Source organism: Pteropus medius, unplaced genomic scaffold (assembly GCF_902729225.1).
Source record: "Pteropus medius unplaced genomic scaffold, Ma_sr-lr_union100, whole genome shotgun sequence".
NCBI lineage: Eukaryota > Metazoa > Chordata > Mammalia > Chiroptera > Pteropodidae > Pteropus > Pteropus medius.
Genome location: NW_024349801.1, coordinates 3151673 through 3177384, shown reverse-complemented (window position 1 = coordinate 3177384; position 25712 = coordinate 3151673). Strand labels below are relative to the sequence as shown.

The following is a 25712-nucleotide window of genomic DNA, read 5'->3' as shown; positions in this document are numbered from 1 at the left end:
CAGTATCTGGTCCCTCAATGTACTTCTATTGTCACCTAGCCACTGACTTCCTGCTTGCACCAACTTGGTAAAAAAATCAGATGTCAAACTGCAATGAACACCACTGTCACACTTTTAAAGAATCAACACTTTGAATGATGAATACTTCTAAGCTTACTTAGTAGTTCCCTTGATTTTTACTCCATTCAACTCAATCTCAAGAAAGCCATTGCCTTGGGCTAACCCCTTCGAGTTCCTCTTACTACAGCCTGACCCAGACAGCAGCTCTGTAGCTCACGGGAAGTGCGGAGATCAAAGAACTCGTCATGCTCGAAACCCCACAGAACCCTCCAAGGAGCTGTGTCGAGGTGTCTACAGGGCTGATGTGGCCAGTTAATGGGCATCAGTAAAAGGGCAAAACCCATCGAGCAGGTGGGGACTAAGTGGGGCTTAGCAACAACAACTAGCAAACCAAGGACATCAAGACAGGATACGCCTTCACAGGGCCCCTTGCTGACCTGAATGTGACCATCTCCCAGCTGTTCTGGGTCCAGCAACACAGAGGGCTTCATACAGGCCACGCGTGGTGGTGGCCGTCCGGGCACCCAGAAGATTCAGTTCAGCAAACCAGTCACTGATAGAAAGGCAGCAGGGCATTGGCTGCTGCTCCTAGGGGACCACATGGTCTGGTATCATCGGGGTCCCTAACCCCTGGGCCATGGACTGATACTAGTCCATGGCCTGGTAGGAGGTAGTGAGTGGCAGACAAGCAAGGGAAGCTTCAGCAGTATCTGCAGCCGCTCCACAGCACTAGTATCACCACCTCGGCACCACCGCAGATCATCAGGCATTAGATTCTCATAGAAGCATGAACCCTGTTGTGAACTGCGCATGAGAGGGAGCTAGGTTATGCGTGTTCCTTATGAGAATCTGATGCCTGATGATCTGAGGTGGAGCTGAAGCGGTGATGCTAGCTGGGAAGCAGCTGCAAATACAGATTAACATTAGCAGAGGGGTCTGACTGCACACAAACCATAATAAATCAATTGCTTGTAGACTCACATCAAAACCCTATCAGTGAGTGGCAAGTGATAATTAAGCTGCATTTGGTGGCAGGCTTTAGAGTGGCAAGTGAGTTGATGTGCTTCAATTTACAGCTGCATCTGGTGGCAGGCTTTAAGTCAGAATCCAACACTTATTTCAGTCCTCGCGTGGTCCACCCATTATTTTATTTACCACTTCCATCCTCTCTCTTGCACTGCACATTTGTCTATTTTGGTAAACCCACAAGCTAACCCTAGCCAAAATGAGTGAAAAACAAACGTCACTGGAGAGCTTCTTTGAAAGGGGAAAAGATCCAGTGATGAGACAGCAGAAGACACTAAGATAGCCAACAAAAAGAAGGCTGCATTTAAAAGGAAATGCCAATGGAACACAAATGCAACGTTCATTGCAACAGGTGATTCACATTCTCCAAGCTCGCTTTGTACAATATGTGGCGACCAACTATCCAGTGAAGCCATACCACCTTCGAACCGTCGCCACATGGAGACTAAGCATCCCGCATTAAAAGACAAGACTTTGGAGTTTTTCAAAAGAAAAAAAAAAAAACGTGAACATAAAGAACAGAAGCACTTACTGAAGGCCACCACTTCATCAAATGTGTCTGCACCGAGAGCATCATTCTTGGAGGCTAACCGCATTGCTGAAGCTAAGAAGCCCTTTACTACTGGCGAAGAGTTGATACCATCTGCTGCTAAGGACATTTGTCGTGAACTTTTAGGAGAAGCTGCAGTTCAAAAGTGGGCACGTGTTCCTCTTTTGGCTAGCACCACTAGACGAACTGATGAAACAGCAGAGGATATTGAGGCATAATTGTTAGAAAGAATCAGTGAGTCACCGTGGTTCGCAATCCAGGTTGACGAGTCTACTGATATTGACAACAAGGCAACAATGCTTGTTTTTGTGTGATATATTTCTCAGGAGGATGTGCATGAGGATATGTACACTTCTGTTGCCACCCAACACCACAGCTGCAGAACTATTCAAGTCTTTGAATGATTACGTATCAGGAAAACTGAATTGGTACTTTTGTGTCAGTATATGCACGGACAGAGCGGCTGCCATGACTGGACAGCTTTCTGGTTTCACTAATCAGGTCAAAGAGGTCACTTCTGAATGTGAGTCTACACACTGTGTCATCCATAGAGAAATGCTGGCTAGCCAAAAAATGTCACCTGAACTTAACATTTGGCAAGATGTGATTAAAAATATGAACCACATTAAAGGACATGCCCTTAACTCACGTCTGTTCACACAGCTCTGTGAGGAGATGGACACAGAGCACACGTTTTCTCTTACACACGGAAGTGAGATGGCTTTCTAAAGGTTGATCGCCGGCCAGAGTTTTTGAGTTATGAGAGCCGCTCCAGAGATTTGTTTTAGAAAAACAGTCACCACTGGCAGCACATCTCAGGGACAAAGAATGGGTCGCAAAACTTGCTTGTGTGACGTATTCAACTTACTTAACCAGCTCAATCTGCCACTTGAGGGGAAAATAACAACTGTGTTCAACTCGGCAGATAAAGCGGCTGCATTCAAAGCCAAACTGGAGTTATGGGGGCGACAAGTGAACATTGGGATTTTTGACATGCTTCAAACATTAGCAGAGATTTTGAAACAGACTGAGCCAGGGCCTTCTTTCTCCCGGCTGGTGCATAATCACCTGTCTCAGCTTTCAAAAGAGTCTGAGCATCACTTCCCAACCACAAAAGACCCCTGAATTGGGAAGGGATGGATCTGTAAATAAGCCAGGTGAATCGAATTTGTGCTAAAAGAGGATCAACTGCTTGAGATCAGAAATGACGATGGCCTTAAAAGTATGTTTGAGACAACTTCAAAGCTCCATACATTCTGGATTAAAGTCAAGGCAGAATATCCTGAGATTGCCACAAAAGCACCAAGAAAAGCCTCCTTCCATTTCCAAAATCTTATCTTTGTGAAGCAGAGCTTTCTGCAGTGACAGCAACCAGACCGAGATTACGAAGTAGACTGGACGTAAGCAACACACTTCGCGTGTCACTGTCTCCCATCACCCCCAGATGACCATCTGGTTGTGGAAAACAAGCTCAGGGCTCCCACTGATTCTGCATTATGGTGAGCTGTATAATTATTTTGTTATATGTTACAATGTAATAATAGAAATAAAGTGCACAAGGAATGTAATGCGCTTGAATCATCCCAAAACCATACCCACACGTCCCTGGTCTGTGGAAAAATTATCTTCTACTAAACCAGTCCCCGGTGCCAAAAAGACTGGAGACCACTGCTGTGTCACATTTCTACCTCCCCGGCTGCTGGACATTGAAGGCACACTGTTACTGGTGTTTTAATCACAGCAATTAAACAGCAGAGGCAGCTCCTCTTCTGGAAACTTGTTTATTTAATCCTCTTGGGTTCTGAGCAGCCTCTTTACTCAAACTGCATCTTTAGCAACAGCTAAAGATTGGACGTGACAGCAAAACAGATACTTGTTTGTACAAGAAGTTTCTTCTTCGGGGGATTGTTATTTCTCTTTCAACTTAGTTGATTAAAAATGATCTTCTTCCTTCAAGTCTCATTTAGTTATAGGCTGCTCCGTAAGAAAAATGGCCTCTGATAACAACTACATTGGAGCTGACAACATCCTCCAATTATTTCCTCCCAAAACTGCAGCAAAGTCTTAGCAGCTACACAACTGAGCCTGGTGTGCTCACATCACAGGAACAGATAGAGGGCCCTGAGGGACCGCCGTGCGGTTCCCGCGGGCCAGCTGTGGCGTTCACTCTGGCTTTTTGGCCCTGCCATAGGAGCTTCTGGCTGGACTCCACCTATGTCAGAAAAAGACCTAGACTGTCCTAGCATCCAAGGGAAGTGCCTCAAATAAGAGGCCAACACTAGAGGGCCTCACCCTCCTACCCAACATGGCCCATGCCAACCAGGCAGGCCGTGTGCTACCTGACATCTGCCTGGCCTCTCCCTGATGACCAGGGCTCCCGTGGGCACTGCCAGGCACCACACCGAGAGGGAGGCTCCGGTGGGCAGATGTGGCAGGCAGGCTACTGCAAGCGGAGAGCTTATTTCTGGTCAGCATGCGAGAGTTCATTTCCCCTCTGGGTCCTGCTACAGAGCAAGGTCACACCTGTCAGAGCTGCTGGGGGTCGAGCACTATGAGAAGATAAAGACGAGGTGGACCAAGGCACTACTGCTGGGGCACATTGGCCCCTGTCCTTCCACTGAAGACTTACCAGACCCATGCCCTGCTCTGCTGGAGGGAGGCATTCCCACAAGGTAAAGAGCGCAGCCCTGCAGGCTCGGTACACTTGATCCCTCAGAGCCCAGAGCACAGCTGAGTGGCAGAGAAGGAGTGGGACCGCCCAGCCAATGGCTACTTTATTTTACAGATAATAAGGAAACACTTACAGGCAGTAGGAGTGCTGCTCCTGAAAATTTTTTAAAATCAAAGAGACAATCTCTAGGCTGATGACGTGCAGCCAGTCAGAACATCTGTCTCCTACTTTTACAGAAAGAAAACCCCTACGAAGCACAGAGTCCAATTTTATCAGAAGAGAAACATGCTTCCTGTGGGCGCTTCATATTCAAAGTGCTGCCAGTTGTGTGGGTGACCTTGCCCCTGGCCTGGCCCTGCCCAGGCAAAGAGGCCCCACTAGGACCGCGGTGCACACAGGGCCACAAAGAACACAACCTTTGCTGCGGCTTCGTTCCAAGTCCGATTTATTTTAAATCGCAATGGTGACGCTGAGGAAAGACAACCTCATTGAGGTTGTCTTTAACTTCTGGCCCAGCCTGGCAGCTCACGCTGAGTCATCAAAGAAAGTTTTTGCCATGGCGTGGGCTACCTTCAGTACTCTCTTCTCCTTGGCGTCAGGCCCAGCGTCATCCCGGGCAAGCCTGACCCAGTACTGCTCAGTCCTGGGCAGGTAGTCTGTGAACTGCTCGCCAGGCATCACCAATGGGTGCTGTGGCTCTTTAGTGGGGAAGAAGAAAGAAACATGTTCAGCTGAGGAAGGGGCCTGGGTCAGGCAGTGTAGGAGGCCACCCGCTCACGGCCCGATGGAGTAAACATGTGAACACCTGAATTTACAGACATGACACCATGAGGCCATTCTTCACTTTATCAGAGAAACCACGACACTACTCAAATAGCAAGCTGCTCTAACATACTCCAGATACAAATATTTAAAAAACAAAAAACTTAAGCTCACCTCCAGAACACATCTACAAAGCAAAATCAAATTTTAATACACTCACCTCCATCCTCCTCGCCACTGTCCTCGCCACTGTCCTCATCTTCCTCTCCGCCCTCAGCACCCTCGCCCACATCGCTGTCCTCCTCTGAGTCAGTCTCCAGCCACTCCTGAGTTTCTTTAGAGCAAAATGAACATTCATAGAGTGTCAGTGCACCCAGAGCCAGGGGAACCGAGACCGGAATCTCCTAAGGATCCCATCTTCCCACTAAAGAAACAGGACATGAAAGCGAGGGCCCTGCACGCAGCACGTCTGGATGCTCATGGAAAACACATTGTTCTCCCTAGATCTTAGCAGAGATGGTGAGAGTGAGATCAGTAAAACCAGAAAACCCGTCTCAGAGGACCCTCCCACTGCCCAGCTCTAACATCGCTTCACTAGAGACAGGAACAAATCTCACACCAGCTGTTTCGTACCTTTCCCTAAATGTGTGGATTTTATTTTTAGTCTCAGATCTTAAAGAAATGAGCAGTGACTTAAATCTATTGGCAGCCTGTGGTACAATGTGAAAGTGACAACCGAAGGAACACAGTAGCTTGGATCAGAGAGCAAACGAGGCCCAGAGGTTCAGAAAGTCACGGACTGGAGAGGGAGCTGCCCGGTCTGCTCGTGTGCACACAGCAGGCTGCTGACAACGGGAAGAACTCACAGGTAAAATCTGCTTTACAACTATGTATCTATGAGCAGCACCTGGACAGGTCTGAGGTTCACACGAATGGTGCCAGGGTGAGTCCCCCTCTCCTCAGCTCCTGGAGCAGGATGGGTGTGCACAGGAGGCGCCTCCACCCTGTGCCCAGGGCCTGCCCTCATGTGAACAGCCAGCACCAAGAACACACAGCCCATCAACACAGGGTGGATGTGGGTGGCACTTAGGGGCAGATGCAATGAAGATGATTTCAGAGTTCGTACCCCAACCTGAGGAGGTGCTTACACCATCTCAGCTCACCTGGATCCGCCTCTACCAGGGCTGTCCATTCATCCATCTTGTGCAGGTCGAGGCAGTACAAGTCGCTGAGGGTGACCTGGCGGTCACCAGCCTCAAACATGCCACCGTAGAGGTAGAGGCGGCCATGCTTCACAGTCAGCATGGCGTTGGAGCGGGGGCTCGGCTCCACCACAGGGCTGCCCGCCTCCTCAGGGCTATCGTCCTCATCCGACTGTGGCTGCCCCACCGGGCCTGGGGCACTGAGCACCTGCTTAATGGTGACCACGGTCCCGTCCTCTGCGACCACCTCTCTGACCACCTCTAGGGGTGCCAGGGTGCTGGGCCCCCCACACTCCGGCTTGTCAGCACCCAAGGGCTCCGCTTTTGGTCCCCGCCTGCGCTTCCTCTTTTCTGACTTGGGTCCCTGTTGACAGAAAGCAGGGCAGTTCACTTTAACGGCAGACAGAGGGTGATGAGCAGGGGTGACCTGGGCATTCCAGAGTGCACAAGGAGCACCACCCACCTCAAGTGCTGGGCAAAAAGCTGGAGGGTCACACCCCTGATCCACCTGCTGGGGTCGCCCCTCAGAGACCACACAGCCTCTGCCCAGTGTCACTCCTCAAAGAAGGTGGAAAACGGTGACAAGCCCAGAAACGAACTCTCACCTGATGCTCAGCAGAGGCATGAGGGCCCTTCAACCAGAGCTGAGCCTCTGCCACAAAAAGCACCCACCCTCTCTGTGCCTCGGGCCCTGTTCCTGAGGGCATGACCTGACCTCATCAGCCATCAAGAAATGAAGCCCTTGGGGGTCCCCACTGCTGGGACGGCACCCACTTTATGCCTCTCTGGGACTAGTGCCACAAAAGGGTGGAGGTCACCAGTTCCCTGTTTACAGTGATGGTAAAGAAAGTGACATGCTCAAAGAGCCACACAGACAGAGGGTCCTGGGAGCCTGGGTGTCTCAACACCTGGCCTGGAAGGCAGAACCAGCTGACGTGACAAAGGTGAGAGCCAGGTGCCCTGCATTAGGCCGCATGCTTGGCACACAATGTATTGTGACAATCACTTCAGAACCCGACTCTACCTTCAGCTGTCCTGCAAACCAGCGGTTCTTGATGGCATCATAAAAGTGCAGGTCATTGAGGAAGTCACCCTCCAGGCTCTCCTCCTCTTCCTCATCACAGACACCTCCGAAAAGCAGTGTCTGATGGTTTGGGGCCATAGCCACTGAAAAGCCGGACCTGGGAGTAGGCTTGGCACCTGAAGGGTTAATCCGAGTCCAAATCCATCTGCCTGTCACAAGAGAGCAGAAGATGGTGTAAAAGGAAGGGAAGGAGGGGTACCAAGACCCAGCCAAGGGGCACAAGTGTCCCCAGTTGCCCTAGTGACTAGGATAGATGAAAAAATTGCAAGACTATAGGTAAAAGAATACCACGTTCACTCATTTTGCTCCCTCTGCAGAAAAAACACAGTTCAACACACTCTCCCCTGATCCCCCCAACCCAGTTTAATCCTCCTTAAATTTCAGTTTGCATTGGACTACCTTTTTCACAAACGCTCCAAACACTGCAGTCTAGGGACACTTTCCAGCTGTGAATGGAGGCAGTGATGAGACAGAGGCATGGAGGTGGAGGTGGGCATGCCCGGTGCTGGGAGAAGCCACGTTGCACCCCAGCCTCCGTAAAGACCCTCACTCCATCTTCCCTTCCTCCTGAGTGGGCTGCACGGTCATGGCTGCATGCCCACAGGCCCTCCTGGAGGCCACCCCACTTTATGTTCTTCCTTCTGGCTTGTGCCTAATTTCCATGGTCACCCTCAAAAGTTAACCTAGCGTGAAACATGGAGGGAAGTTTTCCACCATGTATAGGAAAAAAAAACACTAAGATTTTTTTCCTTTAATGAACATTAAAAAAAAACTTAGCAGAAGCATCAAATGGCAAACATTCTATTGAGTCCTGCCCAATGCCATCCATCAGTGCACAGCGCAGGTGTAACTCTGGCACACCCATAGTAGGCCATGAGATCAGTTCACTACCACCAGCATTTTAATGCTTTGAGGAACTAGAAAAGAATACATGTCAGAGTGCCCTGCATGTAGCCAGGTGAGACACACTTGTATGACATGCACACGAGCGTACACAAGCTCATGACCCACCATGTCCTTCTCACTGGGGGCCAAGGGCCTGATGGCCAGGACACAGGGGGCAGCACGCAGGCTTGGGGTCCCACTGCCTGGAATGTAGTCCAGCTTTCAAGTTCAAGTCCACTGATGTGTAAACGGAGCAAGTTACTGCATGGCTCTAAACTTGAGTTCCCGCTTGGAAACGCAGATGGCATCGGTCGTGCAATGCAGTGTGGCTGGCACCTGAGAAGTGCCTGGGCAGGAACATTTCTGAAGCCTTGGCTTGACGAATTTTAGAGCAGGAAAGAGGTAAAGGTATTTTTCGCAGTAACCCCTCATTTTACAGACGAGAGATCTCACAGGGAGGTGAAAGAACTTGCGGGAGGTCACAAAACAGACCCAGATCAGACCGGACCCCCTGGGTCTAGTCCAGGCCTCTCATTGCAAGACCTGCATCATGCAAATCAACCACGACCTTGCTTTTTGTAAAGGAGCTTTAAAAAGTGAACATTAGGGATGTCGACCCCATAATAAGCATTCCAGAAGTTTTATCCTAACATCAGTCACCTGCTCTTAAGAAGATAAATGACTAGAAAGCTGTGGCTCCTGCTCTCTACAAAAAGAGTTCAAGGACTGACAATGTTTTCAAGCCAGTCCGTCCTGAACTCCCCCAAAGAGTGAACACTTCCCAGCTGCTTCTGTTGTGCAGACAGGCAGACACTTTGGGTTATTTATGGAGTGTCAGCCTGGCCTGCTCAGGGGTGAGGAGGGTTTGCCCACAGCTCCATGCACGAGGCTGACCACCAAGCCCACGTCCACAAGAGCAACTGGGCTTCCGTTTCTCTGTCCTGCCTTTTGCAGCAACATGCAGACCACCCACAAATCCATCTCTCTCACAGTGCAATACCTTCTTTTCCTTCCTCAGACTTCAGCAGGAACATATCAGAATGCTGGGTGCCTTTGTCCACATCTTTCTTGACTCTCTGCAAACGGAAAAGGGGAGCTGTGTGAGAACTAGCCAGGTGTCACCTACAACACCCAGGCATAACCCCTAAGCTTGTGCTCTTATTTCTTGCGGAGATGACTCTAGAGCTGTGCCTTTTAGACCAGCCACAAAGAAAAGCTGAAATATGACTGTTTTATTTTTGATCTCATCTAAACAGATTTAACAAAAGTTTTGGTATGACTTATTAAATATAGATTTAAAATTTTAAAAATCTGCCATACTAACAACCACAACCATGCTAGGAACACTCCAGTGTTCTCGCTAGAACTTCTTGTGGCCTCTGCAGCAATCCTAATTTAGGTGAACAGGGGCTCTACTGGAGACCACTGCGGGACCACTAATGATATCACAACATAGCCATCCTTCATTTTCAGTCCCTGTGTATCTTCAGTTCACACCATCTTTAAAATCATCTGACTCAGGCTTCACTGCAAGGATCGAATTAATGCTCCAAACAGAAGCCAGCCACTACCCATGTAGAAAGTTTTCTGAGCTTCTAAAACAAGCCTAAGTTTCTGAACCCTGAGTCTTCAGCTTCAAATCAGCGTTATTAACCAGCTGGACCAGACAGCTCATTCTCCACAGCAACATCCTCCAGGCCTCATGCCACAGCTGTTACCCAAACACTAAAAGTATCTATAAAGTCACTCAGCAAAATGTCATCCTGGGTAGAAGGATTTCAATAAATCTTAACTTTGTCTTCGTATTTATTCTGTAAATTGCCTGTTTTTAATAAACATTTAATTTCAGAATAGTTTTACATTTGCAGAAAAATTCAGAAGATTGTACCAAAGATTCCCATGTCCCTTTACCCAGTTTCCCCTACAGTTAGCATTTTGGTGTAACACATTTGTTACAACTAATGAATCCCTATTACTACAAATTACTATTAACTGAAGTCCTCAGTTGATTCAATTTCTTTAGCTTTCCTTCAATGTCCTTTTCGTTTAGTTGTCATGAATACTTAGGCTCCTCTGGGCTATGACAATTTATCAGAGTTGTCTTGTTTTTGATGACCTTGACAGTTTTGAGGAGTGGTAGTCGGGGGTTTTGCAGGATGACTCTCTATGGGGATTTGCCTAATGTTTTTCCTCATGATGGGACATGCCAAGGGTACACACTGTCATCATGACTTATCACTACTGACGCTGACCTCGATCACCTGAGAGGTGTGTCAGGTTTCTCCACTGTCAAGTTACCACCCCCACACTCCCAATTTTCCACACTGTACTTTTCAGAAGGACATCACTGAGAAGCCCCCACTTTTAAAGAGAGGCGTCAAGCTCCATCTCCTGGAGGATGCAGTGTCTACACAATTTCTGTGGAATTCTGCATAGGTGGTTTGTCTCTTCTCCCTGATTTATCTATTCAACCATTTGTTTATAATCGTATGGATTCATGGTTATTTGTTATACTTTGGGCTATAATCCAATACCACTTCTCTTACTTTGTTGCTCGAGTGGTTCCAGCTTTGGCCACTGGGAACTCTCAGTTGGCTCCTGTGTCCCTTTGACACAACCCATCAATGTGAGTTTCTTATAAATGCTTCCTTAGGATCTGGCATTACAAGATACTCCATATTCATCTTGTATATTTCTTGCCCCAGTCCTAGAACTGGCCATTTCTCCAAGGAGCCCTGGCTCCTTTTACTAGAAATGGCATTAGAAACCAAGATCTGGGCACTCAGTGTGCTCACTGCTTCTGGGTGTTTCCAGGTCTGCTCAGCTGACAGAGCCCAGAAATATATATGCATAATTCTTTTTAACTAATGAGTATGTATTGTGTTTACAATAAGGGGGGAAAAAGCCATTCTCCTTTGGAAAATAAAACAATCCAATTGTCCATGAATTGGGCATGTGATCTGAATATCCTAAAACCAAGGAGGTTTGACATGTGTCATGTGTGGGGAGCCGTTGGAATCTCAGGAAATGAACACTGGTGCATGCCTCTGGTTTTCCTTATGGAAATATGTGCACAATTCAAGTGATGCAACTTTTGCATGTTACACAGTTATTAAGACTAGGTATTCTTCTCTTTTTCTAGGTTAACACAGAGGAAATGACAACTGCTTCCACGCCTACCCTTCCAGACCCAAAGACTCAGCATTTATAGGAACTAAATTCACACCTAGATACCTTGCCTGCTGAGGGGACACTTAAAGAATTCAGTGACATCTCTACTTGCTGTTAGAAACTCAGATCACAGCTGTGCTCCTGCCAACTTCTCTCCTGGCCTCCTTGTCATCACTGCACCCGCCAGCATTAACTGTGCTATTTTGCTGACCGCCATGATTTCTTCTTAGAACCAATAGGCTAAGAGGGAATCTTTTATGCCATAACGTTGAAATATGTCCCCTTCCAGGCCTTGTGAGCCTGAACCCCTCCTAAGAAGGGCTACTTGCTTACTTGGGGACCATGGCTTTTGCAGAGCAACAAGCCAGGAAGAGCTCTGGCTGGGGGACAAGGATGCCACACCCTTCTGACTAGAGTCGACTAGTTAACGGGTCTGCGTGCCCCAACAGTTTTCTATCTCCTCCTTTATAAACAGTTTCTTTGCTTGAATTGTTGTGACTTTCCCCAGCATCTAATCTCCTTGCCCTCGAAGTGTGGGGGTGGAGGGGGCTGCCTTGTATTATTATTTTGGATCACCTGTGCCACAGATTCTTTCTAGTAATACATATCACACTGGCTTTAAATTCAGTTAGTCTTTTCACTGGATTCAATTGTACTAAAAGAGGAAACAGAATTTGCATGGGTCTTTGAGGATGCCAAACTTCTGTCTAGGGAACTGAAGTTCTGAAAGGGTCCGGCTTTTCTCTAAGGATGAGCTGCCTCCTTTAAGCAGCTCAGGAGACTGATGTTAATGCCACACAGCAGTAGCCCGGGTATGCACTCTACAGAGAATTTATTCTTCCACCCATGAATTTCTGTCTAATATAGTATTAATAGAATCCAAAGACATCTGAGAGAGAGATGTGAATCAAGTGTTACAAAATTAAGTTGAAAAATTCAATGGTCTCCGAAATTATTTAGGCTGTCTGAGACCCCAGAGCCCAGCACTGGGCTGCAAACATCACCATCCCATCCTCCTGCCCAGCCCCGTCCGGGACCATCTCCCTGCAGCCCACACACAAGCTCTGTACTCGTGCCCTTGAACCAGCAGTGCCCACTCCTTCAATCTAAGGCTCAGAGATAGACACCTTTCCACTGTTGTGAAAGCAGACACCTCAGGCCACCCCAGACTCCTGCTTTCAGTATAGTCCGGTCCCGGGAAAAGGTGGCACCAGCTCTGAGGTGAGCAAAGGCCCTGCACTGCAGAGAACCGGACTTGCTCAACAGCACTCTGAGGAGCCCTTACTTCTTGTGCCTGCTCTTTGGAGCAGCCCCACATTTATCCCCAAAGGACAGGGGGAAATTCTATAGAAAGCAGTTGCAACCTAGTCAAAATTCAAACAAAATGAAATGCTCTGAAAGGGAGAAGTTATCTTTAAGTTACCTGCTTTTCCAGGGCCAATTAAAGCAGCCTCACAACACATCCAATCCAGGGACTGCAAGCACAGAAAGCCCTGTCCTGAGAGCTGAGAAACAGCAACACGACTGACAGCAAGACCAGGAGGCCACCATCAGCCAGGTGGTTCCACTTTACAGATGATTGACAGAAACAACCCCAAACTGCACATGAGCTTGAGACATCCTCCCAGACAGGTGGAGATGAGCAACAGCAGTTCCCCGCTCCATGGTTTCACTTTCCCCAATTTCTATTACCCATGGCCAACCACAAATATTAAATGTTCCCTAAATAAACAATTCATAAGTTTTAAATTGGACGTCATTGTGAATAGCACGATGAAACCTCACACTGTCCTACCTGGGACGTGAATCATCTCTTTGTCCAATGTATCCACGCTGTATATTCTACCCGCCCGTTGGTCATTTAGTAGCCATCCTGGTTGTCAAACTGACTGTCAATGTGTCACAGTGCTCTCATATTACTTAATAACGGCCTCAAAGAGATAGAGTAGTGATACTGGCAATTCAGATATGCCAAAGAGAACCCATAAAGTGATCCTTTTAAGTGAAAAGGTAAAAGGTCTTGACTTAATAAAAACATTGTATGCCGAGGTTGCTAAGACCTACAGTTAAGAATGAATCTTCTACCCATGAAATTGTGAAGAAAAAAGAAATCTGTGCTACTTTTGCTGTCGCACCTCAAACTGCAAAAGTTATGGCCACCGCACATGATAAGTGCCTAGTTAAGATGGAAAAGGCATTAAGTTTGCGAGTGGAAGACACAAACGGAAACATGTTGCAGTGGATGATGATGTGTTGTGCCACAAAGCACTGAGCCTATAGGAAAACTTCAGTGAGGGATCCCCTGAAATGAGCAACACGAAGCCATTTACTCTAAGTAAGGAATAGTTATATCAAAGATTTGGGAATAGGTTTGGATTGAAAAATATAAAAATTGCTGGAGAGAAAATATTCACATAACTTTTATTACAGTACATTGTTATAACTGTTCTGTTTTATTATTAGTTATTGTTGTTAATCTCTTACTGTGCTTAATTTATAAATTAAATTCTATCATAGGCATGTATGTACGTATAGGAGAAAACAGTGTATCTAAGGTTCAGTACTATCTGTGGTTTCAGGCATCCACTTGAAGACCTGGACCGAATCACCCAGACATAAGGGGCGATACTGTACTTTAAAACATGTCATAAATCCCTCTTGGCTTATGTGTCCAGAGCAGTGGAGACAGCAAGCCTCCTTTAACCTGCCAACATTACTGACCAGCTTCTAGTCAACCTCAACACCTTGGCCAAAGGGAAGTCGGCTTTATAAATAAGTTATCGAAATCTTCTCCTGGTTCCCCCAGATTTACAACAGCAATAATTTTTCAAAACCAGGCACAGTGATGTCAGCAGCTGGACCATTTGTGAAACACATAAGCCACTAAGAGGATATTCCTTCCAATGCTTCATGATTTAAGACCCTACTGGTGCAGGCTACCGTGAAGATGTTCCACGATATTTTCACTGGACAATGCACTAGGCGTGTTGTCAGATCACCATGTATGTTACTCAGCAACCCTCCTGTACCAGGTGGTGACGCCAAGCAGGAAGGAGCACTTTGCCCACCTCCCACCCAGGATCTTCCCTGTGAAGGACGTTCTAATTGGAACTTGAGAAGACTGCTACCTCAGTTATTCCATACAGTCCACCACCTACTTAGACTAACCACTTAATATTCCACAGCATCCACGACTCAAAACCTTCTCTAATTCTGATAAATCCCCCATGAATCCAAACAGACAAGCTTTTCACTGCAATTCAAATGCTACAAGTCTGGAGTAAGTGAACCTGGATTATCCACCTGGGCTGTGTGGCAAGACAGAGAAAAATAAGTGTTGAGAATTATGCACTATTCTGAGTAGAGTGGCATCAACTTAACAAAGTTTCGCTGTTTAGCTTCCCATTTTACTCCATGAAGCATCTGCTGTGATAAAGCACTGGATCTGGGTACAGCTTTTGGCCACACCAGCCTATTTCTAAGAGCCTTCCCAACTGTCAAACATCTAGCTGAGGACAGGCAAGTCACAAAAAAACTCGTAAGACTCTCTCTTTCCAGAATAAAGGCTGACCGCTCACTAGGGTGGGTAGGGTATGGAAGGTGGACACAGGACACCTTCCTGCTGACGGGTAGCTCCTTGCCTCAGTTGTCCTTACCATCCCACAGGCGAACTGCTCAGCCACCAAGTCAAATGGCCCATTTCATTGGAGGGAAATGAGAATTAAAACCACATGAGGGAGGGGGGAAGTAGATGGGGTAAAGGGGGTCAAACATGTGGTGACAGAAAGAAATAAACTATGGGAGGTGAACACACAGTATAAGTGCGTATGTGTGTGTGTATGCCTTACTGTTAAAGTGTATAGCTGAAACTTACTGGATTTCGTTAACCAATGTCACCATAAAAAAATTAATTTAAAAAAAAGCAACATCATATATTGTGGGGATGTCAGCCAAAGGGGATACACACACACACACACACACTATGGTACACGTCCACCAAAAAGGCTGAAAATAAAGTGTGTGACACCATCACGCACTTGCAAGGATGTGAAGCGGTTTTGTTGCAACTACTTTGGGAAAGGGTATGAGAGTTTCTTATTAAATTAAGCTACACCCCTCTGTGGCCCAGCAGAGATATCAAAATGTACAGCCACAGAATAACTTGCACAAGAATGCTCACAGCAGATTTATTCATAATAAAAACTGGAAACAGCCCAGGTGTCCACCAATAAAAAAATGCACAAACTGTGGTCTGTTATATAATGATTACTACTCAGCATGAAGAAGCAGTGAATGTGCAATGTGGATAAATCTCAAAACACTGAGTGAAAGTAGGTTTCCTCTAAAAGCACATATCGTATGACTATGCCTATCTGAAGTTCCAGAATAGGCACATCAAATATATGGCAGAACCAGGGCTCTGGGGCCCTCAGGTGCATGCATCTACCGAAACCAGCAAATGCACACTCAAAATGTGTGTGCTTCACCACAGGTATTTTTACATTAAAAACTAAGCACTGAACTCAATTCAATGATACACTCGTTCAAGTATTCAAAGGGAAGTGTAAAGACGTCTCTGCACTTTTCTCTGAAATACATCAAAAGACAATGGGTAGAGTGAGTGGGCTCACTGTGTGGAGGACATTCGCTGTAAGCCAGTGGGAGACCCTCTGGGGAAGGCGCACTGAGAGATGTGCACAAGCACGTTCATGTCAGCACTGCCTGCAGATGAGAAAAGAAAAGGCCCACTGGCAGAAGAAAGAGAAACAAGTCGTGGTATATTCTACAGTGGAACATCATTCACTGTTAGTTTCTGAGGCTTAGGAATCCAAATCCCCACATACAGAATCATTCATACTGCAGTGTTTTCAAGGCGTGTGGATTAGAACGTAATAGATTTGTAACATGGCTGGAGCAAATTAACAGCATCTCTATTTCTAATTCATTTACATGAAACTAATGTGTAATCTTATTTAGAAGTTTTCATCATTGGTGAAACTGAAAAGGGAACAGATGGAAGTTACTGTTATTTTCCTACACACTACGTCTTACCTGTTTTGAGTAGCCCCCGTAGATGACGATGCTGCCCTGGGGAGTGACGGACATTTGGCAGCCCGATCTGGGTGTGGGCCCAGTCCCTAACGGGGACAGCTTGCTCCACGTGAATGTGTCCAGGTTAAAGGCATACACGTCATTGTAATAGATGTAATCTCTAGTTATAACAAAGTCACACAAACAAAAAGACAGTGATGTTAAAAAGCGAAACTGATTTAAATTAAAGGTAAGTTTTCCACCATTGTTATTAAGTTATCAGGTCAATTAAAGTTTAAATTCACATAACAGGACTGGAGCATATGTGAGTTTGCATTTGAAAACAGAAATAATGCTAGCTCATTAGAAGCACAGCAATTTGCCTGGATCTAAAAGCCTTTTTAATCAGAGTTATACTGTATTTCCCGACATTGTTTATAATCATAATCTTGCACATAATTACATTATGTTACTGTATGTGTAATTTTAAGCTCAACAATGAATTATAGATCTAGGTGAATACTCAGGATGGAGATATTTACAACTTGGCCAGGGCTGTGAAAAGACCCTGGACTGGGTGGCAAGGTGGGGCCAAGAAATCCTGAAACTGAAAGATGCCAGAAGCAAATCCTTTGACTCCATTAGCACAGGCAACAGCAAAGAGAATATGGTTGAGGTGTTCCAGGAGGCCCTACAGCCCTGCCCTACTTAATGCTCCTGGAACTTAAGTGACAAAGGACTCAAAATGCAGAAGAAGCTTTGAGAAGGGAGCCCCATGTACAGGGAGAGCAGCAGCTCTGCCCGAGTCACAGAGAAAATGCTGTATTCTGATGTCCTCATTCTATGGATGGCCACAGGCCATGCTGAGAGACCGAGGGTCAGAATTACAACAAAAGATTAACAGATGCTATCCAAAACGAAGAGTAGAAATGATTTTTAAAAGAAAAAAAAAAACAAAACAAACAAACAAACAAAACCATGGAAGTAGCAAGTAGCTCCGCCCAGTGTAAAGGGATTTATTTTTTTTACACTGCGTTCTAAAAATCCCAGCCTAGGGCTCCACAGCAGAAGGATCACTGTGCAAGACTGGTCGGCTCACCTACACTCTCGAATGCTGTGCAAAGGACGGCGTTGTGAAACAAAACAAGTCGTCTTGTGAAAAATAAACAATGTGAACTTTCTGACTGGCACCATGACCAAATGCACCCTTCTGCGAGAGCAGGATTTTGTACTTTTGAACTGAGGAATGGGAATGCTCATGGTTTTTAACGGACTTCACTGCATTCCACTGTTTCCTCAGATTTCACTGCATATTTTCAGTAGAATAATTTTATTCTGCACATAAAATAGCTACTATTATTTGGTTTTTAAAAGTCAAACTTATTTGTTTCATACAGATGGTGACTACACATATGTTATCTTCGTTTTTTTCTGTTTGTTTCTGTATGTTTAAAATACTTCATAAACAATCATTTTTTAAACAGGATAACAGATGACAAGAGCTTTGAAATAGTTCTGATTTGAGATGGCTGCATATTATAACCATTGTAAAACTTGATTCACTTTATAACCTGTGAGTGCCAGGAGAGGCTGTGTTGATCTTACACCTTGTGCTGCACACAGTAGGTGCTGAATTAATATACTGACGAACTTATGAATCCCCATGTCTGTGACAAAACTCCTTAGGTATACATTTTAAAAATAGCCCAGGCTCTCTTATCCAAAACAGAAACAACCAACCAAACACCTGCACATCATGAGGGTGGACCAGGAGCAGAGAGTCGGGGTGGGGACAGAAGAATAAAACATGGGACCAACTGAAAATCGGCAACCTATGGTTGAGGACAAGTTCTACTACTTATGAGTTATCCTGGTTTTTCATCTTTAATTTGAGATAATAACCTGCTCTATCAATAGCTTGGTCTTTAAGAGAAGGTATAAAAACCACTTGATCAACTGGATGACAAGACATAAAATTAAAGCATTATTGCACTCAAGTTACACCTTTAAGGATACAAAATCGTTCCTTGTTTAATTTGAATTATACTTTTAAAATCCCCTCTAAAAGTATGTAAGAATTTATATCCCCTTTTATCAATAAAAATATTCTTAATTCATGAAAACTCAAGCTTTAATTGAGCCAAAGCTACACAATATCTCAAATATCACAATCTAAAATGGGGGAATGGGAAACAAACACAGCACTCACCACTCCTCCCTCTCCAAATGCCTCCTCCTTCACATGTGCGTGAGGATTTGTTTTTATGAACCAGTAATTATCAGAAAAAAATCTGTGCAAATGGATCCATAATGTGACAAAAATGTGAGTGGGGCCACCACAATTATAAATTGATAACTATGTTATTTTTTAGAGGAGAGAGGAGAATGGAAAATGAGGCACTTAGAGAGAAAGACATCCATCTTTGACACAGTCAAGGTCAGAAGAAAAGCACTGCAAAAATGGCCTTTATCAGGCGTTACAATAGTCTAGATGTTTTACCCAAAATGTTATGTAGTATGATGGGACAGAAATATTACTAACCTGTTCACCATATATCTTGTTTATCTGGACCAAACTAAGGACCCTCAAGAGAGTATCTGTACAGATGACAGACTTAAAAAAATCAGGGACCCTGCTGGGCTAGCCTGGAAACCCATTGTGGCTTGTAGCAATGTAACTGTGACACAGGAGAACTGGAGACCCCTCTTCATACACCACTGCAGAATGCGAACTATTGCTGCGTTCCCTCAGCACGAGGAATTTTTCATTCTAGCCTAGTGTCTTTCAAAGTGGAGTCCCCTGGCCTACAGAGTCATCGTCACCTGCAAACTTGCAGAAATGCAGATTCTAAGGCTCCACCCCAGACCTGCTGAGTCAGAAACCTGAGATGCAGCTCAGCCACCAGAGTTTTAATAATCCTTCCAAGGGGATTCTGCACCAGGTTCAAGTTTGAGAATCCTGTGTTAGATAGGGCCGGCCACATCATCTGCAGGGCTCAGTGCATAATAAAAATGGCCTGTTCAATAATTAAGAATTTCAAGACAGTGACAGCAGAACATTAAACCAAGCTCAGGCCCTCCTGAGTTCGGGGCCCTGTATGGCTACTTGAGCTGCATGCCCACGAAGCTGGTCCTGGTTTTAGGAGATGGGCAAAATTTTCCACGTGTATTCAGAATGGTTCTTCCCATAAAAAGTCCAATCCCTACTGCTCCAGGAAAGAAAGATCTTCCTGCTATTGGCACCAACCTTGTACTCTCATGAAAGCCACCAAAAAGGATTAATTGTCTCTTCCAGGCTACCATCCGATGTCCGCTTCGACCTGAAGGACCCCCTGGTGATCTAAAAAGTAAAAAAAAAAAAAAAGACCACTTTTTAGGTCAATTTCTGTTTTGTAAACAGTGAGCACTATTCAATTTAAACAGAAACTTTTGCAGACCTCAACAAACTCCTTCAAGTTTGAAAACATGGACTCTAATACTAAAAGGTTTTCGTTAATAGAGAAATATATTTATGATGTGTTATTTCCTTATAACCAAATCTATAATGAAAGTAAGAAACAAACCTAGCAAACTACTAGGAACACATTTCTGAAAAGAAGAGCCTCCAGCAGGTGCTTCAGCAGGTATTCCAGAAGACAGCATATCATAGGAGATGACATGCATGTATTGTCCCTGAAGACCTTGCAGCGGGACAAGATGCAGAGGTGGAAAGCAGTGATATTAATGATCTTGACTCAGTGTAGGCCTAAGCTAATGTGTGTGTTTGTGTCTTAGTTTTTAATAAAGTTTAAAAAGTTAAAAAAATTTTTTAAATAGATAAAAATTTATACAGCTGTACAATGTATTTGTGTTTTAAGCCAACTGTTACCACAAAAGGGTCAAAAAGTTAAAATTTAAGTTTATAAAGTAAAAGTTACAGTAAACTAATGCTGATTTATTACTGAAGAAATTTTTTTAATAAATTTAGTGTAGCCTAAGTGTATAGTGTTTACAAGTCTACAGTAGTGTACGATAATGTCCTAGGCCTTCACATTCACTCACCACTTACTCACTGACTCACCCAAAGAAACTTCCAGTCCTTTAAGCTCCATTCATGTTAAGTGCCCTATACAGGTATACCGTTTTTTATCTTTTACATTGTATTTTTACTGTATCTTTTCAATGTACACAAATTCCATTGTGTTTCAATTGCCTACAGTATTCAGTAGAGTGACATGCTGTACAGGTCTGTAGCCTAGGAGCAATAGGCTATACCACATAGCCTAGGTTATGTTGTAGGCTGTACCATCTAGGTTTATATAGTGCTCTCTATAACGTTTATACAATAACAAAAATCGCCTAATGACATACTTCTCCGAACATATCCCATCATTAACAATGCATGCCTGCAGACATGCCTTGTAAATGTTAAAAGAAGTCCTTAGAGAAAAGGAAAATCATATAGAGCAGAAACTCAGATCACATAAAGAACACTGAAAAAGGTAAAATAAAAACTTTCATTTTTCTTAATTGATGAAACAGATAAGTTTGTTTAAAATAAGAGCAACAATGTATTTTATTACGTAAGCTTTTATACACATACGTACACACATATGTTTATATATAAGTGAAATGAATGACAAAAATAATACCAGAAATGGGTAAGGAACTAGGATTACTTTGTTATTATAAGGTATTCACATTACTCATGAAGTGGTATAGTGTTATTTGAAAGTAAATTTGGATTAGTTGTAAACGTACATTGCAAACTCTAGGGCAACCACTAAAAAAAGAAGTATAACTGATATGCTAAGAAAGAACAGAAAATAGAAGCATATAAAATGTTCAATTAAAACCTCGAAAGGCAAAAAAAAGAGTGAAAGACAAACACAGGAACAAAGATCAAGGGCAACAAAAACAGTAATGACTATGGTAGAAATTAATCAAACTATATCAATAATCACTTTGAATGTCAACAGTCTAAATGCACCAATTAAAAGCCAGAGATTGCAAGAGTGGATTGAAACACAAGAGCCAACTATATGTTGTCTACAAGAAACCCACTTTAAGGATACATGTAGATTAGAAGTAAATATTTCGTGCTAACACTAACCAAAGGAAAGTAAGAATAGCTAAATTCATTTCAGACAGAGCAGACTTCAAAGCACAGAAAGTTATCAGGAATTTTTAAAAGGCATTACCTAATTATAAGAGTCAATTCTTTGAAAAGACATAACATTTCTTAAGATGTATGCACCTAACAACTATGTAAGGCAAAAACTAATAGACTAGCAAGGAGAAATAGATAAATTCACTATCATAGTTGGAGAAATCAATGCCCCTTTCTCAAAAATAGACAGATACAGCAGGCAGAAATCAGTAATGACAAGAGTTGAACTCAACAACATCTTCAGTCAATTGGATATAATTGACATCTATAGACTACTTCATCTACCAACAGCAGAATATACATTTTTTCAAGCTCACATTAAAAAAAAAAAGTCACCAAGACAGACCATATTCTGGGTCAAAAAGCATATACAATGAATTTAAAAGAATAAAAATCACACAATGTCTGTTTTCAGACCACAATAGAATTAACTAGAAATCAGTAACAGAAAGAGAACTAAAAAATCCTAAACTACATAGAGATGAAACAACATACTTCTAAAAAACACATAGGTCAAAAAAGAAATTTTAAAATATTTTTAACTAAATGAAAATACAACTTATCAAAATTTGTGGGATGCAGGGGAGGCAATGCTTAGATGGAAATTTAAAGAACTGAATGCGCATATTATAAATGAAGAAAGACGTAAAATCAACGATCTAAATTTCCACCTCAGGGAACTGGGAAAAAAAATGAGGAAATTAAACCCAAAGTAAGCAGACTAAATAAATAATAAGAATTAGAGCAGAAATTAATGAAACTGAAAACTGGAAATCAATAGAGAAAATCCACAAAACCAAAAGCGGGTTCTTCGAAAAGATAGATAAAACTGATAAGCCTCTAGTCAAGCTAATAAAAAAGAGGACACAAATGACTAATATTAGAAATGAAAGTGGAAACATCACTACAGATCCATAGAAATTAAAAGGACAATAAAGGAATACTATGAACTCTACGCCTACAAATTTGATTATGCAGAGGAAATGGACTGATTCCTCAAAAGACATAATTTGTAAAAACTCACATAAGAAGAAATACACAATCTGAATAGGTCTATATCCTTAATTAAAGAAACTGAATCAATAATTAATAACCTTCCAAAACGGAAAGCACTAAGCTCACCCAGATGGGTTTGCTGGTGAATTCTACTGAACATTTTAGGAAGAAATTACAACGATTCTCTATAAGCTCTTCCAGAAGATAGCTTCTATCCTCTATCGAGCATAGAGTATAATACCAAAATCAGACAAAGACATCGTAAGAAGACTACAGACCAGTATCTTTCATGAACATAGAGGCAAAAATCCTTAACAAAATACTAACAAATTGAATCCAAAAAGTATAAAAATGTGACTAAGTGGGATTTATACAGGGTATACCAAGTCTGGTTCAACACTCAAAAATCAATTAACGTAATCCATCACATCAACAGAAAAATTACAACATCATATCAATAGATTCAGAAAAAGCATTTGACAAAATCTAATACCCATTCATGATAAAAACTCTCTTAATAAACTAAAAATAGAGGGGAACCTTCTGAACTTGATAAAGATCTACAAGAAAACCTACAGCTAATACCACACTTAATGAGAAACTCAAGGCTTTCCCATTAAGATCAGGTACAAGGCAAGGATGTCTCCTTCTCACCACTCCTTTTCAACACCATGTTGAAAGTCCTTGCTGATGCAATAAAGCAAGAAAAGCAAATAAAAGTTATACATATTGGGAAGGAAGATGTAGAACTGCCTTTATTAGCAAATGACATGATCATTTATGTAGAAAATCCAAAAGAAATGACAAGAAAACTTGCAAAGCTGTAGGTCAATTTACAGAAGTCAACTGTTTTCCAACAATGAACAAGTGAAATTTGAAATTAAAACAATACTATTTACATTAGCACCCTAAAAATAAAAACAAGTATAAATCTAACAAAATGTGTACAAGATCTCTATGGGGAAAAAGTACAAAATTCCAAAGAACAAAATCAAAGAACTAATAAATGGGGGATGGTCTATGTTCATAGATAGGAAGACATTATTGTCAAAATGTCAGTTCTTCCAAACTTGATTTATAAATTCAATGTAACTCCCATCAAAATCCCAGCAAACTACTTTATGGCTATCAACATACTGATTCTAAAGTTTATATGGAGAGGCAAAAGACCCAGAATAGCCAATACAATATTAAAGGAGAAGAACAAAGTGCAAGGACTAATGCTATCTGAGCTCAAGACTTACTATAGAGCTACCGTGATCAAGACCGTGTGGTGTTGGTGAAAGAATAAACAAATAGATCAATAGAACAGAACAGACAGCACGAAAATAGACCCCCATAAATACAGTCGGATGATTTTTGACAAAGAAGCAAAAATTGTGCCTTCGACAAATGGTGCTGGACAGACTGGACATTCATATGCAAAAGAATGAACCTAGACACAGACCATACAGTCATCACACAAATTTACTCAAAATGGATCACAGAATGTAAAATGTAAAATAATTGATAAGCTGGATTGATTTTATTAAAATTTAAGTCTTCCGCTCTGCAAAAAGATAATTCTGCTCTGCAAGCGAATTAGAAGAGAAGCCGCAGCATAGGAGAAAATATTTGCAGAAGACATTTGATAAAGGACTATTATCCAAATTATGCAAACAACTCTTAAAACTCAATAAGAAGAAAACAACCTGATGATAAAAGAGCTGCCATGGTCATCTAGGCACACTCCCTAGATTCTTCCTACCTAGGACTCAACCCCCTGACCCCCATACCTCTGGTTCTCCCACTTACAGAATCCCACTGTCAAGTCCAGCACACCCCTACCCAAAGACCTCAACAACCACAGGCTGCAAAGGATGGTTACAGCCTGAACCACAGTTACAGAACACATCATTATATACAACTTCCCCCCAAACCAGAACTGTGCCCTAGACAAAACATCTGCCTGCAGAATTTCACAGTAAGAAGGAAGTTTGAGTTGCCCAATCCAAACAGCCCCCCTTCAGCAGATTTCAGATGAACAGTTTATCACACATTTCTGAGGCCCCATAGGATCTTCCCTTATTCTAATCCAGACTGAATTTTTTCTTCTCACCCTTTTGCAAATGCTTGATCATACAGTCTCTCTCCTCTAATGTCCCCAGTTTATTAATGTTCCTTTTAACGTGTTAACTGAACTTTAGGCACTGGCTCCTGGGTGGCCTCATCATGTGTCGATGCCTAACAAGATTACAGTTCCTAAATCCTTCTCTTCTACACCTTTATTTATATGCAATCTACAAGGAAAATTTATCCCATCTCAACACTTATTGCTAGATTTGGTCCATAAGGATAATTTTAGATGCTCAATTTGTCAACCAACTTATTTTCTCTCACACAAATTTAGTAAGCATATTTTCTTATCCAAATTCATGATAAAAATACCAACTGGACAAGGCTCAGGAGAGTCTGAGTATGCCATGACATCACCACCTGCAGGTCACTAGGCAATGACCTCAACTGGCACTCTGCGTGGTAGAAGCAGGGTTCTCCCCAGAGCTGGCCCCACTCACAGGCTGAAGCAGACAGCACAAATTTCCATCCATTCTGTGCTGGATGGAAACGGCATCCAGCCGAGGAGATGGGCCGCACAGTACAACTGCACACTAGAGAAGCTGATGAGAAGGAAAACACAAGTGCGTGGCAAGACACAAACTCCCCTTTTGAGAAATGTTCTAATACTTTAGAAGTGCATCTGGGGAATGGGTTTTCATCTAACAACTAAACTAGTACAGTCACTTCAAAATTGAAAAGTTATGCAGGAGAGTTGGAATGGTACCAATGTTAGTCCAATGACCTACGGAAGCAGCATCAGCAAGCTGTCACCTTTAAGTGGTTCCCTGTGCTGAAATGCACCAGGTTAAGGGCCTCCTGTTGGCTTTCTGCCCACTAATCCAATGGGGTTTTGTCCTCCAGTGAGCCAGCCACGAAGGAATCAATTTACTTTTTGTGGCAGCAAATACCACTGTTTTGTAACCAAAAAGGGAAAAAGTTCCTATAAAAAGACTCCACATTCCCCTTTAGAAAACTATAGCCACCCAAAAAAAACCTGTTTATATTTGAATCTCGAAAAGGCACTTTTC

The 25712-nt window shown here is 43.3% G+C and overlaps 1 protein-coding gene across 2 annotated transcripts in view; it reads right to left on the bottom strand.

The window, feature by feature from the left end:
- Window positions 1-4729: 4729 nt before the first annotated feature.
- Window positions 4730-25712, bottom strand: part of KLHDC4 (kelch domain containing 4) — a 50711-nt gene continuing 29728 nt past the window's right edge. For both annotated transcript variants that reach the window (XM_039888711.1, XM_039888712.1), the window contains 7 exons: window positions 19690-19782; window positions 16464-16623; window positions 9241-9316; window positions 7296-7504; window positions 6233-6635; window positions 5290-5403; window positions 4730-5005 (listed from right to left, as the gene is read on the bottom strand). In XM_039888711.1, coding sequence (XP_039744645.1) covers window positions 4833-5005; window positions 5290-5403; window positions 6233-6635; window positions 7296-7504; window positions 9241-9316; window positions 16464-16623; window positions 19690-19782 — 1228 coding nt within the window. In that variant the 3' untranslated portion in view covers window positions 4730-4832. The remainder of the gene's footprint in view (window positions 5006-5289; window positions 5404-6232; window positions 6636-7295; window positions 7505-9240; window positions 9317-16463; window positions 16624-19689; window positions 19783-25712) is intronic.